At 40.4% G+C, this 22,789-nt stretch overlaps 1 protein-coding gene across 4 annotated transcripts in view; it reads right to left on the reverse strand.

The window, feature by feature from the left end:
- The window catches only part of RALGAPA1 (Ral GTPase activating protein catalytic subunit alpha 1), a 174,620-nt gene that overhangs the window by 82,730 nt on the left and 69,101 nt on the right, over positions 1–22,789 (reverse strand). For all 4 annotated transcript variants that reach the window (XM_063117818.1, XM_063117817.1, XM_063117815.1 and 1 more), the window contains 10 exons: positions 22,091–22,307; positions 19,567–19,743; positions 16,691–16,843; positions 12,233–12,426; positions 12,013–12,111; positions 11,772–11,927; positions 8,540–8,668; positions 7,205–7,330; positions 6,159–6,217; positions 5,253–5,361 (listed from right to left, as the gene is read on the reverse strand). In XM_063117818.1, coding sequence (XP_062973888.1) covers positions 5,253–5,361; positions 6,159–6,217; positions 7,205–7,330; positions 8,540–8,668; positions 11,772–11,927; positions 12,013–12,111; positions 12,233–12,426; positions 16,691–16,843; positions 19,567–19,743; positions 22,091–22,307 — 1,419 coding nt within the window. The remainder of the gene's footprint in view (positions 1–5,252; positions 5,362–6,158; positions 6,218–7,204; positions 7,331–8,539; positions 8,669–11,771; positions 11,928–12,012; positions 12,112–12,232; positions 12,427–16,690; positions 16,844–19,566; positions 19,744–22,090; positions 22,308–22,789) is intronic.

The following is a 22,789-nucleotide window of genomic DNA, read 5'->3' on the forward strand; positions in this document are numbered from 1 at the left end:
ACGAGAGGTTTCTGAAAGTACAGAATAACTTGCCTTGAAACTCTGAATCATGGAGATGGAGGGGATGTTGCAGGCCATCAAGTCAGGGGTAGGCAGTGTGATGCCCACAGGCCCCTAGATATCTTCCTTGGTTCTCACTGAGGGACCCATTTCCTCTATTTTACTGTTCTTCTTACTGGCAGCTGAGATTGCTTCACAGAGAAGTGAGGGCTTCCAGCCACTGCAATCTTCATTTCCCACGAATGCATCTGAGCCTCATGCAGGGCTTAGAGGCCTTCTTAGAAAATGAAGATGGTGGGTGGCTGCAGACTTATACTTTCCTCTACAGCATGCCTAGCCACCAAGAAAAAGAGGAGAGAAAAAGGAAGAAAAGGGGTCTCCTGTTGTTGCTGTTTGGTAAGCTGGGGGGTGGATGGGCTAGAGAGCAATGGAGGGCTAGGACAGGCAGTAGTAAGCCTGCAGGGGCATCAGGAAAGCCAGCAAAAAGCCAGTGGGACTAGAGAGAGAAGCAGGAACCCAGTGGAAAGGCTGAGGGAGCCTGCTGGGAGCTACTTGGTGGTTGGGGAGAATTGTGTTCTTATGATCTGAATGGATGGTGGCAGTGTGTGTGTGTGTGTGTGAGAGAGAGAGAGAGAGAGAGAGAGAGAGAGAGAGAGAGAGAGAGAGAAGGGGGATTTTGGAAGGACAAATGCTAAGTTCTGGATTTTAAGTAATAAATAACATGCACAGGTATTGTATGGGGGATACCTGGCTGGCAACAGTACATGTGAAATAGATCTCAGGATTATTATTATTATTATTATTATATTTATTTATTTATTTATTTATTTATTTATTTATATAGCACCACCAATGTACATGGTGCTGTACAGAGCAAAACAGTAAATAGCAAGACCCTGCCACATAGGCTTACATTCTAATAAAACCATAATAAAACAATAAGGAGGGGAAGAGAAAGCAAACAGGCACAGGGTAGGGTAAACAGGCATTGGGTAGGGTAAAACTAACAGTATAAAGTCAGTTCATCACAAGAAGTAATAGTTTCACTTTATTCTGCATTAGTCCAATTTCATCTAGACTACAGTTCTGAGTGCCACAGTTTAAGAAGGATAGATGCATTTGGAATGGGTTCAGAGGAGGGCAGTGAGGATGCTCAGTGGTATGGAAAACAAATCCTATAAGGAAAGGTTGAAGGAACTGGGTGTGTTTAGCCTGGAGAAGAGAAGAGGGCACATAATTTTGGAAGGACCCTGAAAGAGAGTGAGTGTACATGCAATGAGGAGAGTGAAAGGACCTATATGCATGAATGTGTGTGCAAGAAAGTGTGTGTGTGTGTGTGTGTGTGTGTGTTGGGGTGGTGATCTGGGATAAGGGATCAAAAGAGATGGAAGGAATTGGTAGTAGGGGCAGGAAGAGAGAAAGATTTTGCCTTCAGTTAAATAGGTTTCTGTTAGCAAAACAAACGTGGGTTCAAACAAGTTGTTTTGTGTCTTGAGGCTCACAATCCATCTGCACCTTGTACTCAGTTTTTTGGGCAAGTTATTTATCCGATATGTCTAGCCATGTCTCCCATGGAAGCCTTTTTGTGATGGTGCCCAGGACAGTTTCTCATTTTGCCAAATGTGCCTATGGGCCCAAAATGGTTGACAACCCCTGACTTGTCCAACCTGCTGCTTGATGATATTTGAAGAGTGCTGCAAAAAAACAATCCTGGTGGCTCTCCTAGAGCGGCACTCGCTCCTTTCACTGTTCTTGCAAGGGAACTCTGTAGCCAGTGGGGAAAGTCAACTCAACGCAATGGAAAACTCCATGGAGCCCTCCATAAAACACGCAACACAACAGTTGTGCAGGAACTCTCCTCTGCATAGCATTGATATTCTGCGTGGAATGTTTTCCAAAAAAACCTCTGCCGTTCCCGCCAGACAACACATTTCTCAACGGTGGTGTAAAATCTCCACCGTGGAGTTCTAAAACCATTGTTGAGAAACACGTTGTATTTCTCACCCTTATAGTTCCAGTAAATTTTCTAACAGTATATAGATCTACATTATTATTATTTAAAAGGTGCATACATACTCAATACAATAATTCTTGCTCCTCTATTTGTGTATCTTCATATTTTCCCAGACCTGTTTTGTGGATTCAGCAAGGAGTTTAAGAACTCACCTTTCTGATTATGTTGATCCTCTATTTTAATACTTATTGTCAACTGTTCCTTAAAAGAAGTCTGAAGCTCTGTTCTATTATAAAGGTTTTCTTTTATTAGACTACAATTGAGACTCCAGGTTGGTTTACTGAAGTCAATCCAAGTAGTCAGCATGCCTTTCTGCGGTCTAAACTTTCAACAGTCGTTTAGCTTCACCCATTGCTTAAAAAATGGTTCGAGCAATAGTATTTTTCTGTAGCATAGATAAGGTTTTGTAGTCACTTAGAACCCAACCTATTTCGGAGTGGCACATAACACAGCCTCAAACTGCAGGGGTTGAGAGGAGTGATTAGGATCTTTGTGCTGAGGCTTTCAATAAGGATGAGAGACAAAAGTTGTGACTTCACACTGTCTAGAAGAAATAAACACTGCCTATACTTTGACAGAGCAGCTTGGTTGGAGTTCAGAAAGTGTTGCTGCCACTCTGTTATAAGCCTGCAATTTGCTTTTGTCAGCTACCATTCCATTTCAATAGTGTGTGTACTGTACTTGTCAATATGACTGACAAGAAACATAGCACCTGGTATCTATACTCATTCATGTCTCTCTGCAAGAAAAATAGCCTACTTCAAGAAGTCTTTGAATAAAGTGTGCTCTAGCTTCCAAATAAGAGCCCAAGATTTGTTTCTTCTGGACACAAAACTGTGAAGTTTAAATCTCAGTTGAAAAACTGAAGAGAAAGATAGGCTTTAATAATTTTCCAAAACAGTGAAAATTATTCAGTATGGTGTATTAAGTGTTACATTTTCTACACGAAACATTCAAATTTATTTATGCTTTAATTTAAACTATGGCTTTTGACAACTATCGAAGAAAAATAGCAGTAAATGAGAAAATTGAGATAACAAGACTAAAATTTGACATAGTTGCAGATATTGGAGTTTTTTGCGGGGCGAGGGGGAGATATACAGAAAAAAAGATGTTTGTCAATAGTAATGAAATTGAGTGCAGTTAATATACTAATAATATAATAGCCTGATTGTGCACATATCCTTCTCTTTAGAAAAAGTTGTAATAGAAATAGGTCTTTGAATTTAAGCTACTTTTGCACCTTACCCATTTTCCTATGAGGACCTCTAGAGTCCAGTAATTGGTATGGCTCACATAGATGAGTGCAGATTGCACTCCATTGATAAATACTAAGGTTGCCGTCCTAAGCACTTACTTTGGAGTAAGCCCCACTGAATTCAGTGTGACAGTGCCAAATAAATTTCCATAGGATCCAGCTGTAAATCTCATACGAAGTGCTTCAGTACATTAAACCCTATGCATGTTTACTCAGAACTAAATCTTATCATGTTCAGTTTGGACTTACTCTCAGAAAAGTGAGTATAGCATTGCAGCCTGATGGAGAAAGCGTACAATTCTGTCAAGTAAAATTCTGTAGCAGCCTTTTAAATCCCCTTTCAACAACATTATTCAACAAAAACATTCCAGATTTTTTAGCCTCTTTCTCCAAGTAACTCTTGGACTAGCTATGAGATTATATAACACATACTTGAATCAACAAGTACCTTATGAAATCGATGAACTACCCCAGAACAGGGCAAGTACTGAATCACTGCCGAAACAAAAATAGCATTCACAGTTGGAAAACATGGCCCTGTTTTCCTTTCTTGTGGCTAAGCAGTGATCCCAGTAGGAAAGCAGTCTTAAAAATGAATGAATGCAACTGAGATCTCTTTGGTACCAGATTCAAATTCCATGCTGAAAATACATGTGACCATAGACAGCAGTAATACTGAAGTTGGTCTGCAGGAGAAGTCTAATGAGAGGCAATAGACCAGTGATGGGCAACTTTGGGGGATCTGAGGGTTATTTTTGCCCATAGGCTGCATTCAGGCCAGTGTGAGTGAAAGCAGTTTGCTGCTATATTTTGCCAGCAAAACGCTCTGATGCTCTAAAAAGATCAAATATAGCTTGTTCTGAAGCTAAATTTGATCTTTCTAGCACTCTGTAGCACTAAAACTGCTGTGTGTGTGTGTGTGTGTGTGTGTGTGTGTGTGTGTGTTTTAAATACTGATTATTATTATTTTTCTGCTGCCAGGAGGCAGGAAGGGCCATATGCGGCCTGCGTGTCACCCATACCTGCTATAGACCATCCATATTTCATAGACCAGTGTATTGTTGATGGTCCTAACTTTATTACAGAGGGAATTCGGATTAAGCCCGTAATTAAAATTCTCTTGTGAAATATATAAATAAAAATCTGGGATCTGAGGGTCAATATTCACCTCCGTGAACCCAGCAGGAACACATGCCTCCCTTGCCAGTGCTGAAATTGCTGCCTCTGCCAAATTGCTGTTGAATTTAAGTGTCGATTCAGCAGTGAGAAAAGAGTTGAATTTTTTGTTTAAAACAAGTGGAATGAGCAGCTTGTTAATGCAAAATCATGCTCCTGGAAGCCCTGGAGGAGCACGATTTTGCATTAAAACAAAGCATGTGCTTTCCATGCATCTTATTTTAAAGGGGAAATGTGCCTTTTTTCTCACTGCCAATATTCAGCAGTGATTTGGCAGTGACAAGGGCCACAAAAAAGGATGAAGGGCTCCAGATGTGGCCCATGTGTTCTCCACCTCTGTCTTAAACCATGCACAGATATCCCTGGAAGTTGTAGAGGCAGCAGTATAGCTGTAGATTCTATGGCTCTCACTGAAACTACCGTACATCTACCAATCTACCATAACTAGCAATGAAAGGGGCACCCATCTAACCACCACAAATAAGTACAGAGTGAAGATATAAGGTTGTTTTTTTTATTCTTGGAACTGCAGGATATTGTGTGGACTAAATTATCATTGCTTTGATAAATGAAGCAAGTAGGAAATTGAAACATACTGATAGACTGCTTGATATGTTAACAAGTTCTTTGTAATGCTAATTTTTTGAAAATGAAACGTTTTGCTTTAAAAATACATTAAAAAGAAAGGCATGGTTACCAAAATTACTGGTCACTATTTCTATGGCACTTGAAGTGGTATTTTAACAGCCGTAACACGACAGAAACGTTGAACATTTAGATCCCAACTGATGATTACGTGCTTACTTTTAATGAGGCACAAATCACATTCAGGGCTTCTTTAATCTGGGGATGATGGGATTCATGTACAAGTTCTTCACAGATCCATATACCAAGGCTACAAAGTGCAACACATCTGCAAAACAATGTTAGATAGCAATTTAGAGACTGACTTTAGTCTAGCTATAACTGACAACAACAAGAGAGTAGAAAACACATGATACATCGAGAATTTGCTTAGGCAGACTAACGCTGCAATCTGTGCACATACCTTGTTTAAAGTGAAAATATGGCTTTACGCCTCGGAGTAAGCCCCACTGAACTCTATGGGGTTTACTCCTGAGTAGACTGGTATAAGATTGCACTGTTAGAGATGTCATCTTCTAATATCTAAACCAAGGTTTGTATCCAAATGTCTCCTTCCGCTGTGGAGCTTTCATCAGTAGAAAGAGAGAGCCAATTTTCACCAATTCCTCGTCCAGCTCCCCCATCACCTCCTACACTGTTCTGAAGAGTCCCCCCAACCCTCTAAAGTAGGTTTAGGCAGTGCAGGGGGTGGGGAGGGTGGGCATAAGAGGGAGGGAATTTGAGAAAAATGGGTCTTCCCTGTTTCAGTTACTAAAGCCTCCAGCAGACCAACAAGCCTTCTGTCAGCAGAGTGACACCATTGAATACAACCTTAATTTTACACACACACACACACACACACAGAGAGAGAGAGAGAGAGAGAGAGAGAGAGAAAATGAGAATGCTGCTTTTAGTGTTTTGATTCATTAAAGTCACTCTACTACAACTTCCCTATTAAAAAAGTCTGGCAGTGTACCAGGATTTTAAGAAGCCCTATATTTCAAAATATACTATTTAAACATGTAACTGAACACATGAATTACATTATTTGCCATATGCTCTGACACCATCCTTATTTATCCATACCTTGCAGGCCCAGATGGCTCCTCTCTTGCAGAACTTAATATTGTTTTGATGATCAGTTCCTAAAGTAAGAATATTCAAAATCAGCCATCCAAAAACAACTTAATTTAATATAAAGCCATATTATATTATAGAAAAAGTTCACAAAAATGGATGAAGGGATTTAAAACACTCTGGGTTTGTTTGTTTACACTAGCAAGATTTAGAGTCCATCCCTCAGGGATTTTATCCTGGGGAACAAGGAATCCCTCGGCGTTTCAGCCATGCATCCCTGCTGCCTATCTTGGATTATCCAACTTTTGGTACCACACCACTGCCTAGCTGTACAAACATACTCCCCCTTATAGTGAGGAGCCCCCAAATGAAACTTCCTTTATTTAAACCCTAAAAATTAGTGCCTTACTCTTAAAGTACTCTGGATATCTAAGATGCTATCAACCAATGAAATGATATTCTCTTCTACTGAGAAAGAAAATGATGACTGATGCTGCAAATTTCTATACACTTATATGGGATTAAGTCCCATCGAACTCAATCGCTGCATTTGGATGCGATGATAAACTATGGTTTAGTATTCTATGAATGAACATTATGTTCTTCCATTCCCCCCTCTTCTCTCCTCCATCAGTGTGGCCAAGGGTGAGATTGGAAGCATTTGCTCCAGTTTCTTTTAACAAATGCAGTTTAGTGTGATATCTGAAGAAAAACAAAATGTGGTTAAAATTAAGTATGGCTTACTATAAACCACAGTTAAAATTCAATTCAATAAACCACAGTTAAGATTAACCAAATTTTAGCACTAAACTGTGGTTAACTGAAATTGAAGTTCAGTCTTCTGATCTCCTGCTTGTGCCTGAGAAGGGGAGGTGGAGCACACAAGCCCAAAGTTTGTTGACATAATGATAAATCATAGCTTATTGTGATGTCCAAATACAGCTAAAGGGACATATTTCTGGATAGACACATAGGATTGAGCTATGAGCTGCTTCTCTGCTGAAATAGATGTCTTAAATCAAGGGTAATGTAGCACACAACATTTAAAAACCTACCTTAACCTCTGTAAACTGAGACACAACAATGTCAGGAGTGTTTGGGTGCAGAGCTGGTAGTTCACAATATAAATTGGGAAAGCAAACCAGAGAACCTAAGAGAACTTGTGCTTCTACTCTTGGAGCCTGAGTTAAAAGTAAAAAGATGAACAGACTATAAATAAAGTTTAGCCTTCATCCACAAATAAAACAAAGCTAAGTATGAGTAACTGCAGGTTCTTGCATTCATCCCATTCTGCTTGCTTCTTCTAGTTCTCTCCTCTTTTGTTGCTGTTTGATACCCTTACTGCTCCCTCTCCTGTCCCCTTGCACCATTACAATTTAGACTGTAAGTTCCCTGTGGCAGGGACATCCCTTTTTTGATGTTATTGTTTTGTAAAACACTTATGCCACTACTTGAGTAATAGGTTAAGATCAGGCAAATTCATACAGAATTGAATGTTTATAATGGGGTGGGTGGGAAGCACCCCAATCTTCTTTTGCATGCCCCCAAGTCGCCACTGCTGAACTGCTGCCAAAGTTCAGCGGTGCAAGAGTGGCAGCAAACCACCCTACTTTTTCACTTTAAAATAAGGCACGTGGGAAGCGCGCATCTTGCTTTAATGCAATTCTTGCTCCCTGGGCTTCCAGGAATGTGATTACATATTCCTAATGCAGATAAAACAGAGACAGACTTTTCCACAGTTTGTGGCATACTATGTGCTCCCTGCACACCTTGTTTTAAAGTTTTTTTAAAAAAAGCTGCTCTTTTTGCCACTACTAAATTCCAGTGGCAACCAAAAAGTGCTGGCAATTTTAGCAGCTGGGAGAGGGGGAGAGGTTGGGAGGGCAGCCTGAAGTGGGTCTCATGGGTGGGAAACTGGCCCTTGGACCCTCTGAAGTTGCCCACCCTTGATTTACGACTATGGCCATAGCTAGACCTAAGGTTTATTCCTGGATCATCCAGGGGTCAAACCTGTTCATCTAGGTGACACACAGGGGATCCAGTGCTCAGGCAGGGGTGAACCCTGGATGATCCCAGGATAAACCTTAGGTCTAGCTGTGGCCTATGTGTCAAGGACTTAACTAGGGACAATGTAATCCACTTGTACAAATCAAACATATAACTTTATAATAATACTATTCTGTGTTTATTTAATACTTCACGTGCTACATCATTTATAGGAAGACAGGTTCCCTATTTATTTATTACATTTTATACCGCCCAATAGCTGAAGCTCTCTGGGCGGTTAGCATCCCTACTATGAGGGATGCTAACTAGTAAACTTTGCAATGCTATTAACACATTTCACACACACTATATATGCAACTGAAAATAAAGAAAAATCTACTTACATTGAGAAAAGATGACGCTGCCACTCTACCAGCTGCTACAATAAAGTCCATGATCAGTGTAGTAGCACCAGGCAAACCAAGTGAAAAGAACTGAGGAGAACAGTGCTTGATGATTGTATTGACAATATCCTTGGGGGGAAAAAAGCGTATCACTGTTAATTTGAAAAATTGGTTTAATTTCCATAATAGACACACTGTTAAAAATATAAATAATAAAACAAGAAGACAAATAGTATGAACATGTTTTGTGAATGTAAAAATCAATGGCTGCACCTAGATGTCACAGACCCACAGCAAGCTTGGGGCTCGCATGTTCCCCACCCCTCAGCATGGGTGCAAGGAGAGCAGATGTTTTCACTTCTATTTTCGATTAGCTGAAGTTAGTGTGCCATCCGAACCCTACACTGATGAGCCTTAATTATGGTTTGTTCAAATAAGAGAGCTGCATAAACCACCTTTTGAAGTTGGCTTGTTTCAAACAAATCATAGTTAAGTTTAACCAGAGTTGGTCAGGTTTGGACAAAACAACAAGCTGTGGTTAATAAAAAAAATGGAAGCAAAAGCTTCAAACACCTTACAGCCATCCCAGAGGGCAGAATGAGAGCCAAAGGCATACTTAGGCTCTGTCCCATCAAGATAAACCATGCTTAATTGTTTACCATGGCATCCAAATGCAGCCAGAGAATCAAACTGAACTTAAAACTGCTTTTTTTCTGTAGTTTCCCACCTATTGAACTGGAACAGAACACTCACAATCTTGTCTTTTCAATGTGTCATGCATCTGGGATGCACACTGGTAGAAGTGGAAGAGGACAGCATTTATGTGCTTTATAAACAAGTTGAAAAGCATTGGTCCCACCACAGATCCCTGTGGGACCACATTATTTGCTTCCCTCCATTTGGAGAATTTACCATTTATTCCTACTTTCTGCTCTTCGTTCTTTAACCAATTACTGATCCAAAAGTAATTCTCTTATTCCATAACTGCTAAGTTTGCTCAGGAGTCTTTGGTGAGAGGCTGTGTCAAAAGCCTTTTGGAGGTCCAAGTAAACAATGTGTACTGGATCACCCCTATCTACATGCTTATTGACACTCTCAAAGAACTCTAAACGTTTAGTGAGACAGGACTTATCTTTGCAGAAACAGTGTTGATTGTTTTTCAGCAGGGCTTGTCCTTCTATATGCTTAGTAATTTTATTTTAATAACGCTTTCAACCAATTTACTGGAACAGACGTTAAGCTAACCAGCCTGTAATTTCCCAGATTCCCCTTGGACCCCTTTTTTAAAATTAATGTTACATTGGACATCTTCCAGTCCTCTGGTACAGAGGCTGATCTTAGGGACATGTTGCATATTCTGGTTAGAAGATCAGCAATTTCATACTTGAGTTCTTTGAGAACTTTAGGATGGATACTATTTTGACCTGGTGATTTATTTGCTTTTAATTTATCAATAAGATTGAGAACTTCATCTTTTATCACCACTATTTGCCTCAGTTCCTCAGACTCCCTTTCTGAAAACATCAGTTCAGACACAGGTATCTGCCCTATATCTTCTGCAGTGAAGACTGATGAGAACAATTCATTCAGATGATCAGTTAAATTCTGGTTCTCTGCTGATTCTAGTCATAAACAAGTTTGCAGTTTATGACCCAATTTACATGTATTTCAGAAAGTTGTTCCTTGAGATGCAGTTTGAATCTTTTTTGTGTTTGGACCTCTAATTAGCAACATGACTTTATCCTATGATTTGGTATCACATTCAAACTTATCTATTTGGTTCTAATCCGGATGTGAAAACGTTCTCAAAACATTTCAGTCACTAACTTGTACAAGAAGAGAAAGTTTTAATGAAAATTCAGGATTCTTGCTCATGGGCTCATCTTTGATTAAGCAGCATAGATGATGATGATGATGATGATGATGATTTAAGGATTTTTATGCCGCCATTCAGCCAAAAAAGGCTCTCACGGCGGCTTACAAAAGTATGTATTAAGATTATACATTTTAAGGCAACATTTTCACAAGTATGCATAATGGGAATCAATCCAGAACTTGTCCCATGGGAGGCAGTCAAAGCAGCAACACACACACACACACACACTTTCCTTCTGAAATGTAAAGTCTTTTCTAACTCTCTAAGAGAAGAGGAAATTTGAATAGGATTACTGGAACCAATGTCTCAGTATCTGCCATTGACCCTTAGATTTCTGGGAAGGTATCTTGTTCAGCAGTATGACAGATTCTTGGCAATTGTGCTGAAAAGGCATTGCTTTACCAGAACTGTTATAAATTGGTAATTAGATTGTTTTGCAAGGAGTAGAAACTGGATGTGTGAGACAAATACTTGCAGTATATCATACTGAATTAGTCGTCACTCAAGTTGTGATTACAGTGCCTAGGAAGCTTGCACAATAATTCTAAACAAAGACTTTGGCTAGTTCTTACTGATAGCAGATGAGATGGTAAACCTATCTCTGGACTCCACTACTTTAGACTGTAGATGTAGCTCACATAATTTAATGCTCTCCCAGAAAGAGCATATCACATAGAAAATGAGATGTCAAGGAGAAAGTTAATCTAGAAACCTTCTTGACATGTGGTATGGAGTCCCCACTCAAAAGAGTAGAACTCATACACCAATTTACCTCCTCCTCAAGAACTAAGCCTCTGTTTCCGCAAAGCACTAGTCTAAACCAGCTGTTTCAAAATGTCTTCTGAGAAGTCCTAGGGCTCCTTGGAAACTTTTGAAGGATTCCTCAATAAAAGCATCAGTAATGGTAAACTAGACAAGGCTCCCTGAAAGACTGTTTGTCCACCACTATCAATCTTTCCTTGCAATATGCAGCAACACGAATGATTCAGGTGCATTCCAAGATGCATTCTTAGCAACAAAAAATCAGCAACAGGCCCAGCCACCAATCTTTGAGACCTATGTACACTAGAATACCCTGATATTTTCTACAATACAGAGAAATTCCTTGGCAGATATATCCATGTAGAAAAGGTTCCTCATGGTAGGAAGTTTGAAAAATCACTAGTATAAAACACCATTTACAATAAATAATCCCATTAGGATTGCTTTTATTAATCCTGAAAGGCATACTAACAACACACTTCTAAAGAGGTTTTAATTTTCTGGTGCACGCCTCCATAATTGTCTAAAAATAAGCTTTACAATAGTTTTCTTGAGTTGGAGAGAGAGGAGGCAGGAGGGGGGAAAATCCCTTACCTGATCAACATGAAGTAGTCCACAGTGCATTATATTGTAGAAATGAGTTAAAAAGTCCCTGTTTGGAGAAACATCTTGTCTTCGCTTCATTGTGTTACAAATGAGCTTATAAGCATGTAACTTGCCTTGCTTGTACTTATCACTCAACATGGTTGCCTAATATTAATAAAAAATGAAAAATTAACACTGTCCTACAATACCACAATCTTCATTTTCCTTTTTACAGGTCTACTGTATTTACCTTGAAAAGCCATGGGGTTAGAATTCTCAGTGGAGGAATTAAAACTGGTGGAGAAGGTGATGTCATGTTATCAGTTGAAATGCCAAGATTATCTCTAATCTGAAATCATTTAGAAATACAACAGAAATTTATATGAAAAGAAACGTATTATTTCAAATCTACTTCAAAAGTAAACAACTTTTCAGGCTGAATAAATGAAAACATTCAATTCTCCAAATACCTTAGCAAGATTCTGCCAGAGTTCACAAAGGTAATCAAAAACTTGAGCATGTATTTCAGGATCCATAATGGAATTGACATCTCCTAAAATCCCTAGCATTCGTCTCCACATTACAGTAGCTACATCTGCATGCCATCCTGTCAGGGTTCCTCCTGCCATCACACTACAACATTCAGATGGAAAATCACTAGTTTCTGTAAGAGGAGAAAAACATACAGTCAGGCCAACTTTTCTTTAGTGGGGGTGGGGGGAAGATGCTCAGTAACACATGTGAGTGAGGAGTGCTCTAAAACTGAGTTTTAGAAATATCTCCTTAGTTTAGATTTGCACAATGCTGAACCAACAGACAATGATTCCTAGGAATAAAAGTGCACTCAGATTTGTCTGAGAGTCACCTTCTCCAGCTTTCCCAGCATTAGCCCAAAATGCACATATATCATTTCCCGTTCTTATAAGTTCTCACATCAAATCTCCAAAAAGCTTCTTGAACTTGGTGGAATTTAAAGAGCAACTTGAGAGTTCCAAGGAAAAGCTTGTAAGGAGAATGAGCAGAAAAAAAGATGTCTGACTACACTATGTGTAGAGGGGTCACATTCAGTGAAAGGGAACTTTTTTCCTAGCAAATTCTTATTTTCTTATATAAAGGACAGTCTCAGCTCCTGTAAAAAGCTCCTTGTCCTATACTAAATACAGGGACCAAAATCTGGCTCTACTTGGGATAAGGCCCCCAGACTGGCCATGTTTCATAGAATAGAATTCAACGCTTAGTAGCTCTGCTGGGAATTTTTATTTTGGCAATTTTTTGACACCCCACCACCTCACCCCTGGATCTCTCCAGTGGGATGCTGGGGGGGGGGGAATCCTCTGAAGAACCAGGCCAGACCAGAGCTCTACAGCTGTCTCCCATCAGGCGAGGACAAGAATCTTCATGATCAGAAGCCTACAAACCCATGCAACGTTCCCTCCTAGCTGACAATTAGGGGATGTTCTATACACACACCCCGGGAATATATATATAGGGCTGTGCGGAGAGGCTCCGCTCCGCTTTGAAGAGGAGCTCCATTGAGGGGCTGCTCTGCTCCGATTTTAGAAGCAGTTTTGTCTCTCCGCTCCCTCGAAGCTTTGTTGGAGCTCCAACCCGTTTTTGGATAACTGCTCCATTATAGTCAATGGGAATTAACAAAAATGCTTACAGCTCCATCATTTTTAAAGATAAAGAGATGAAACTTGGCACCATGATAGCTCTTACATAGGGCTTTAGCCATGCCAGATATGAAGCACTTCTGTTCATCCCTTGATCTTGAGGACTTATTTAACATTGGAATAATTGCTCCATCTTAATCAATGGAAATTAACAAAAATGCTTACGAATCGGTAACTTTTAAAGGTAAAGAGATGAAACTTGGGCTTCATCTTGACTAGCACGGAAGGAAAGTGCATTGCTCTTATTTTCTGCAGTATGATTAAATCGGCTTTGCTCCTTCAGTGTTATATGGCAGAGCTGGCTGTCCCTAAAACATGGAAAAATACTTCTGGGTGGGGGTGAGGCAGAAGTAATAACTCCCACCCCCTCTGCCCATTATTCCCACTGTTCTGAGAAGAAGCAAGAAATCCAAGTTATCCAGGGCAGGATCTGAAGGGAGAATCTGCACATTTGTGGAGGGAGCTTTTATCCTTTATTTTATTGATGCACAGCTGTGTATCTTCAGTTTATAAAAATAGAGATCTGCTGCATTCCCTGACAGTTTGCTCTAATGGAGTGAAATGGACGGGGTGCCCAATTATCCTAATTTCAACCTATTAGAGCAAATGGTCAGGAAATGCAGCAGATCTCTATTTTTATAAACTGGAGATGCACAGCGGTGCATCAGCAAAGTAAAGAATAAAAGGTTCCTCCACAAATGCACAGTTTTGGATATAAATTGGGTTGAATTGATGCAGAATCAGAGGAGTTAATTAACACAAACCTGCCCTCTGCCTGGCTACTTAATAGCTATCATGGTGACAATTTTCATCTCTTTACCTTAAAAATGACGGAGATGTAAGCATTTTTGTTAATTTCCATTGACTACAATGGAGAAGTTATTCCAAATTTAAAAATTTCCTAAAAATCAAGGGATAAACAGATCTGCTTCAAACTTTGCATAGCTAAAACCCTACATAAGAGCTATAATGGTGACAAGTTTCATCTCTTTATCTTTAAAAATGAAGGAGTTGCAAGCATTTTAGTTAATTTACATAGACTATAATGGAGCAGCTATACAAAAATGGATCAAAGCTCTGATGGGGCTCCCCTCTGCTCTGTGGGTATTCAACAGTTTTTAAACCATCCCCTCTCTGCTCAACAAACTTGAAACTTTGACGGAGCGTCATTGAAGCTTCGAATTTTTGGAGCGGAGTGCACAGCTCTAGTGTGTGTGTGTGTAAACTCACATGTTGTTTTTTCAACAAGAAATTTCTGTTCTGTTCTCTTATTAAACATTGCCCTGCAAACTACCCTCTCCCCATGGAGATTAAACCATGTGTAGAAAAAAGTTACATGTGAAGTGACACAAATTGCATCTGAGTAATAAAGACAGATGGGCACAAAACAGGATAAGGTCTGAATTGTCAGGACAGGATAATTGTCTGAATTGTCAACCAGATATAATGCAAGTTAACACTGATTATGGAAAGACAACAAAACATGTTTTAAAAAAATGCAATGTTAAAGGAACAGGTAGCAAGTGTGGTTCTGCTACTTCTACAAGACCACAATGGTAACAGCACTAACATCCACCCTAAGAACTAGCAGTTATAGTTCCGTCCTGTCCCCAATGTAGCTCAGCATCATCATAATGACACTTTTGTCATGATGCCAAAGAAGAGATAGGGATTGCCCTCTTCTCAAGCTTTTGAGCCCACCAGTGTTGCAAAGTATGTTAGCCTTAGTTGATAGTAAGGGAGTTGTCTACTTAAGTGGGAAAGGTTAATATTTGAAGCAGAAAGTCATTAAGGCTCCTATCTTATAGATGTTTAGACTGAAATAAGACTTACACCTCCAAGCATTCCCCAGCAAGCTATGCTGGATGGGAAATGCTAGGAGTTGTAGGACTTCTTTCTGTCTAAACATGCATAGGATTGTGCCCTAATTGTAGCTTTTACAATTTCCATGACTTTTGAAAATTTGAAATACATGTTTGAGACTACAGATGTTGACATGGACAAGAACTATGAGTTCTTCACTCATATGTTACCTTGTTCATGTGCATGGACTACTCTTGTGACTGAAGAGAGCAGTCAAAAGTAACATTTGAGTTGGCCTTGAGTTTGTGGAAGTGGGGTGTTCAGTGTAGTTATTAAATGCTTTTCACATTTATTGGGGAGCTGGGTGTTGTTTCATTCCAGCTAGGTGGGGTTCCCAAGGAAAAGCAACGTCCATCATTTTTAAGTAGTTTGCAACTAACAACTTTTGCTTGGGATTTCCAGAATACCTAGTTATTTTGGCTGTAGCAGTAACAGTATTTTCTGGCATGTAGGCTAAGCACCAATGACAGTTTACAACAGCTGAACAACATAATAATGCCCATAATAATGACAATTGTGGTTCTATTCACACATTTGATAATCTAAACAAAACTCAATTCAGTTGAGCAGCAGACCTGCACTAGCACATGCTACCCCTGGATCCATTTGTCCTGCCCCTGGCCTCTACACATTTCATATAATGGTGAAGTGGCAAGTATACATGTAGAATCCAACATGGATCCAACAGGCCTCCCATGGAATGTGTGTAAATTTAAACTGGGAGGGGGCGAGGGGTCCATGTGCAAGCCCATACCAATTTCACTTCTGACCTTCATGAATTCAGTATGAAGGTCCTATCCTGGGATTCTAAGTACATTCAGTTGAGAGTGCTTAAAATCTCCCTTTAGACCTTTATGCTGAAACCATGAAAGTCTTCAATGTCCTATGGGGACAGGAATGTTGGAGGCAAGGCTAAGATGCACAGCTTTGCTCCCCCATACAAGTGTCTACCCCTGGGTGCTAGAAGACTCTCATGCATATGCTTAAAATGTGCTATCTTTACTCTTCGATTTTAAAATAGTAACCAAACATTTCTGGGTGTATAAATAAGCGAGTATACATATATATGCATCAACATAATGTTATCTAAAAACACATGGCAGCCAGTTTGTGACAGGCAAGACATATACCTACTGTCCCACTCTATGTCGAGTTTGACAAGTTTATTGAATGTATGAATAGTCTATGTGCCTTATTCAGTCACTCGTGTATTCTAAAGAGAACATTTACTTTCTCTAAGACAATTTAGAAGCATAGTTAGTAGCATAAGTTTTAAAAAATGGCAAAAAGAATACAAAACAGTCCTCTGAGACCACCCAATACTGAAAGTAGTGAGCACTGCATAGGAAATGAAAGGAAAAGTAGTCTTAAGTTTGCTATCTAAGATATTGCCTAGGTCATCTGGCGTCTGTAAAACGGAGTGGTGGAGCTTTTCATCCAGCTGTAAGTCTTTCTGTTCATTGTGATCTGCACTCAGAGTGGCAGGTGATGGAGTCTGGGACCGTGATCCAAGAGCAGACTGGATTGGTGAAGCACTTTCAGAACCTACAAATGACATTTTAACTATCAGAATAAAAAATGTATTTACTCAGTCTTTGTTCTAATCTGCAAGTAGCATTAACGATCACACAATATTCAATTATCATAAAAGGAAAACATCTGTAAAAATATCTTACGATGGCATTCTGCACACTGGTCCAGTGTACAACTAGCTAACTTTTGCTCTGAGAAGTTCATAAATTTCTTTGTTAAAGAAAGGATTTAAAAACTTTTTATTTTCATTTATAATCTTCTATACTTATGTATATCTAGAGATTCTCCCAAGTATGTAGAAACAACTACCTAACTTTTGGGTGACCCCCTTTCACTTCCAATCTGGTGGACGGTTGAGTCCCTAAGTTCACTGTTAAAGGAAATGGTGGTAACTGTGTGTGTGGTGAGGGGGGCATATAATTTGTGTTAACTGTAACAACAATCCATATTCATCTCATCCAAGTCCAAACCTACAACAGCAATAGAAGTTTTTAAGGAACGGTCTCACCAAAAGTTCCTAAGACAGTGGGCTTCACTATTTTTCAAGTGGAAACCACTCTGGCAGACAAAATTAGTGTGAGAGACACATTGAAAGAAGCTAGCAGAGTGAAAGTGGTATATAAGAGGCAGGAGCCACACTACTGCTTTAGAGCTGTACTAAAGTGCACTGACAACTGTTGGGGCCCATTGACACATATAGACCGCTTTCCTACCGCTATATCCTGCTTGGTGTGGCTCCTGCCTTTTAAATACCACTTTCATAGTGCAATATCCTGCTTGGTGTAGATGAGGCCAGGGTTTTCAATGTTTTATCTCTACAGAAAACTGAGGAAACTAAGATTACAGAAAGGCAGAGAAAAAACAGCAAACGGCCACTATAAAACAGTTTTGCCTGGAATGGATGCAATCACAGCCGAAGTAAAGCGATCACATTACTTTTGGGGGGAGCAACTCCCTGCCCGCCCGCCCCAATCATGAGTCCTCCTTGTTGTCATCAGGTTTTTAAAAATAATAATAAAGAAGCATTGCTGCTTGCTCTCTCTCTTTCTCATCCATGGATGCTCTCTCTTTTCCACCCTTCGACTCTCTCAGGTGAGGTTCCTGGCCCCTGGAGCTGCCCCTCTTTTTCCTTTTAGTTGACTTCTCCCTCCGCACACAGCTTTCCTGCCCTCTCATTGGCCCAGTAGGTCATCTGCTTAGTTCAGGGGATCGTTTCCATAGGGCACCCTCAAGGAAATTGGCCATTTTTTTAAAAAATGAAAGATGTGGGCACACGTGGTCAGCAGTGCAAGCAAACAGACTGGCAATAAGTCAGGAAGCATGGCACAAGTAGCGTATCGCGCTAGAAAGACCGACAGGGAGAAGGCGATAAACGGGCACCACTCCAACACACCCAATGTAAATGGGAGGAGCCCTGGGGGCTGTGGGGGTGCCACACTGCACAGCCTACTCTATGCATAGATCTGCCCCTGAGCAAACAATTAGCAGCAGTGACGGCACCAAGCATCGCAGCGGACGAGTACTGTAGCCGCTGGGACAGGAATGCAGCAGCAGACACGCTGGCCACTGCCACTGCCAGATCGAACAGGAAGCGCTTTTGTGAGTCGCCAAGTGTCTGCAGTCTTTGCAGTGAAGACCAAGGGATTAAGGAAATATAGCAGTCATGGGATAAGAGACAGATCTTCTCATGGGCTGATAAGCAGAAAGAAGAGAGAGCCTGTGCAAAAAACTTGAAGGCAGCTCTCCCTGCCCCACAGCTTTTGAAATTTGTTTTCTTTTAAACACTGTTCAGGACACAGGTTTGGAGAAGGGTTGAAAGGATGCAGAAATCAGTAAACTGTGGCTTCTCTCCTGGACTCTTAGGCTGTGATACTAGGTACGGCCCACTGAAAGTGAAACTTACTTCTAACTAAACTTGTATAGCATTGGACTGAAAGTCTTTTACAGCAGTGATGTTTAAGTAGGACTAGAAATGCATTTAAGGCAGAATCCTAAGCATCCTTGCATCCTTCAGTAAGGTCCACTGAAATTGTGATAGACTGGATTTAGCAGCTTGCTGCTAGACAATAAAGCGTGACTAGTAAGTCTAGCAATAGTTTGTTGACTCTGGTCAGGGGCAAAATAATCCTTGTAAATGCTTTTCTTTGGACTATCAGCTTTATTTCCACTCTTTTATCAATTCATTTTCTTTCACTTCTAAGAACGAGGCTGTAAACATTTGAGTGTTCAGTGAACTGGGGCACCAAGCAACCAGGTGAACGAGTGGACAGTCTAGCAGCAATGAGTTCAGTCACAGCTGCCAGCTACTGAGGCAACGTACGAAGTCTAGGAGGCAGCAGCAGTATATGATCTGGAAACAGTTTACAACTGTAGCAATTACAATTGTGATTTTATCTGTACACTGCCCTGAGATTCCAGTGATATAGGGTGGGATACAAAATGTATAAATAAACAAACAAATAAAGTTAAGGCTGAAATGTGCATAAAATCAGCACACATTTCAGCCTTAACACAAGAGTTATGGGAACAATTCCATTCAACTTCACTGCTGATGTTTTCTTCTCAGTGCTCGTTTGTGTGTGTGTGCGCGCGCACATATATATCTGATTAACATAGCTAAAACTCTTGAAATTAGTTAAACTACATGAACAGAAATAGCATCCCTTTGCTTTAAAGGATGAGGGGAAAACAGCAGAAGTATCTACAAGTTCACGGTTTTACTTGTTCAGCCTCACCTGCAATTGTTGCTGCTTCAGCAGATAGTGGTTGTTGATTGAGACTACTGGTCTCAGAGTCAATGTGGAGTGTAGTTAGACTAGCCACTTCCTGTTCATCAGCACTCTGCGGAGGTCCTGAACCTGCATCAGAATCTGCAGATGTTGTTGTGCCACCTTCAGGGCACAAGCTGAAATCTAAAGTGTTTTAAGAAAAAAATGGTTGAATGACCCAAATCTAAATTAAAAACATAGTACTTAGCAATTTTAAACACAGAACTCTTGTAGAAATAGCTTGTTTGCTATTTTTCATTTTGCATTTAATGTTAGTGAGTTGTACAGTCATATGCAGATGCCAGCAAATCCAAACAGCACTAACCAATGTTTTGTAATATACTGATGACTAACTATTAGCAAGACAACAGATAATAATGTGGCAGAAGTGGCTCCATGTGTGTTCTGGAGGGTAAATTTCTTCTTTCTAGAAAATAATAACCTTGGGCCAAATGTTTTTGGCCATATGCCCATCACCCCATTCTTACAGGCTTACATCTAGGGTTCTGGGTACAGGAGCAAGATGGTTAGGGTTTAGCTATCACTGAAGGGAGATCTGATGTGACAAGGAAGAAGCAGCTACTGGAGGAGCTTGGAATGGAACCTCACCCTGGGAACCAAATTTTTGCAAACTCTTATGACTGTTTGCAGCTGCACAAAGCACAAGTGATTCAGAGACCACAGTGCCAAGATCTCTTGTTCTGCCTGACCTAGAATAGACCCTCCCCACAGTCATGTCAAAAACAATTCTGAGGTCCTGTATCTGCTGAACTAAATGCCAGGAGCTCTTGTTGATGATGAACCCAAATTGTCGTACACAGGACAGTGTGATGGACATATCCATGCCCCTGATGGGGACCTGACAAGCAGGTTGTTTGTGGCAATGGTAGGCATATAACCACTGGGTCCCAAGGTGTAAGGGCTACCATAAGCTTCATGAAGACTCTGGGGGCAAAGAAGAAATGAATCTGCTGTACAGATACTGCTTTCTGCCATAAGAGAGTTTGAACAGAGTGCATCCCGTCTCAAATAGTTGGGCTTAAGAAATATTCAGTTACTCCCAAGGAAGAATTCTGGATTTGAAATATTTGGGCCTCAGTACAGTATCTTGTTTCCCACAGGCCTCTGAGGTTTCCTCTCTCCTTTTTTTTCTACACTGATGTCTCTCTCCGCTTTCCATTTCACTGAGGGAACCATCACAGCAAGCTGTGCTTGAGGTAGGAAAAAATCCATAAGTTCCTGCCCTGCTGTTGTGTGTGTTCAGGGTGCTAGTGGTGCATTATGGTGAGGACTCTACTGCTGTCCCTTTCTTGATCATAGGGCCAAAGAAGTGCGGGGAAGCCATCTTGGCAAGCAGTATTGAGGTCTGGCTGGCAAAAATAAGCAGTTGAACTCCTTCCCCTCTGTGATGTCAGGCCTTGGAGGATCGGGAGCTATGCCTGATCTAACATATCCCTTCCCTGCCAGCATTGAGTGAGGGGAGAGAGAAAACATTGGCCTGGTTCAGGCAACAAGTTAAACCATGCTGCTTAACCACAAAATGGTTAATGGAATGCATTGTGCATTGTGCATTCCATTAACCATTTTGTGGTTAAGCAGCATGGTTCTGCGTGTTGCCTGAACCAGGCCATCAGAACGTAAGAAAAATCTGCTCCTGGGGAAAAAAAGTGGTGATAGTATTCCCCCCAAAAAGGCTTAGCCAAAAACTGGGATAAGTTTCCTATCTGGATGGAAACTTTTTTTGTCCCAGAGTTTCATTGGAAGAAAAGATTAATCTTTACTCTCCTACCAGCTGAATGAGTATGAAGGCACAGTTCCAGAAAACCAGCAAGACCTAAGCAGACACAGGCAGTAGACTTGCAAGTAAATTTCTGAAGCAGCTATAAAAGTAGTCAATCCCCAAGAATCCAAGTCTACAGCCAAAGAAAGATCTCGGCCAAACAAAGGCATGTCCAGGTCACAATCTCTATTTGACAACCGAATACATGTTGGAACAACGTTGGGTGTCCTATAATATTGTACTCTTATAGAATGGGTCAGAAGCAAGAGATATTCTTTATGGATTTTTCTCTCGATTACTTCTTTTACTTACTCATAGATCCTAATCACATTAAGGCTTGCATCCAAAGATGTCCCTCCACTGATGAAAGAATCTTTGATTCAGTGGAAGGTTCTTTCAATAGAACAGGATTATTATTTCCAATTCCCATTTGCAGTCCCCTGTGCCTCCCCCAAACTGCTCCAGAGGTTTGGGGGACCCCTTGGAACAGTATAGGGAGGTGGAGCAGGGGGAGGAGGAATTAGTGAAAATTGCCTCCTTCTACATTCAGTTGATGGAAACCTCTGCTAGAGCCTTCTGTCAGTTGAGGGACACCAATGGATACAACCCTGAATCATCTCAATTAAATGTTCTGCCTAAAGTTCTTCATTCCAAAACTAAACATGCAGTAGATATTCTAGTTCTAGGGAGAGCTAAAGGGGGGATACTTGCTTTCAAATTTGTGGCCATCATATTGGAATGCGCTGAAGGAATCAGAATGGCTGTCAGAACTGACAAGGTCACTGCTGCCTGCACTGGCAGGAGACGTCCATTCAGAAGGCACACCTGGGTCATCCGCAGGACGCATTTGGCTCGGCTTGTTTAGTATATCAGGAAGGTCTTTTGGAACTTCTAGGCTTCCTGGACTGCTCCCTCTTCTCGTCACATTCTAATAAAAGGGGAGGTAATCAAAGAATAAAAGGAAAAACGTGTACATCTAGAGAAGACTGTCATATTTATATTTCAGAGACATGGGCTGCACAACACTGCATGATCTAGCCATTAACTATTTTTAAACTAAGTTTTGTTTCCTTAAAAATTCCATTCTTTCTAAATATCTTTCTTCTTAGCTCATGTACTATATTACTGCACCATTTCAATGTGAGGACATTTCCTATACTGAATTAAGCTTTAAAAAGAATCCCCTAGCACAGCCACTTAATAAAAGTCCTACTAGTCACATCTAATAAAACAAATTAATATTTTACAAGCCACTAAGTGCACACTCAAGTGGGATCCAAAGTATCCACTTATGTAGTGCAAAAGTCATTTACAAGGCTTTTACAACATTTTAACTTTACAGCATTTAAATAATCATACATTCAGTGTGATGGGCCATGGGTATTGATGAGCCTCCTTCTTGATAGATCC

This window comes from Elgaria multicarinata, chromosome 2 (genome assembly GCF_023053635.1).
Source record: "Elgaria multicarinata webbii isolate HBS135686 ecotype San Diego chromosome 2, rElgMul1.1.pri, whole genome shotgun sequence".
NCBI classification, from domain to species: domain Eukaryota; kingdom Metazoa; phylum Chordata; class Lepidosauria; order Squamata; family Anguidae; genus Elgaria; species Elgaria multicarinata.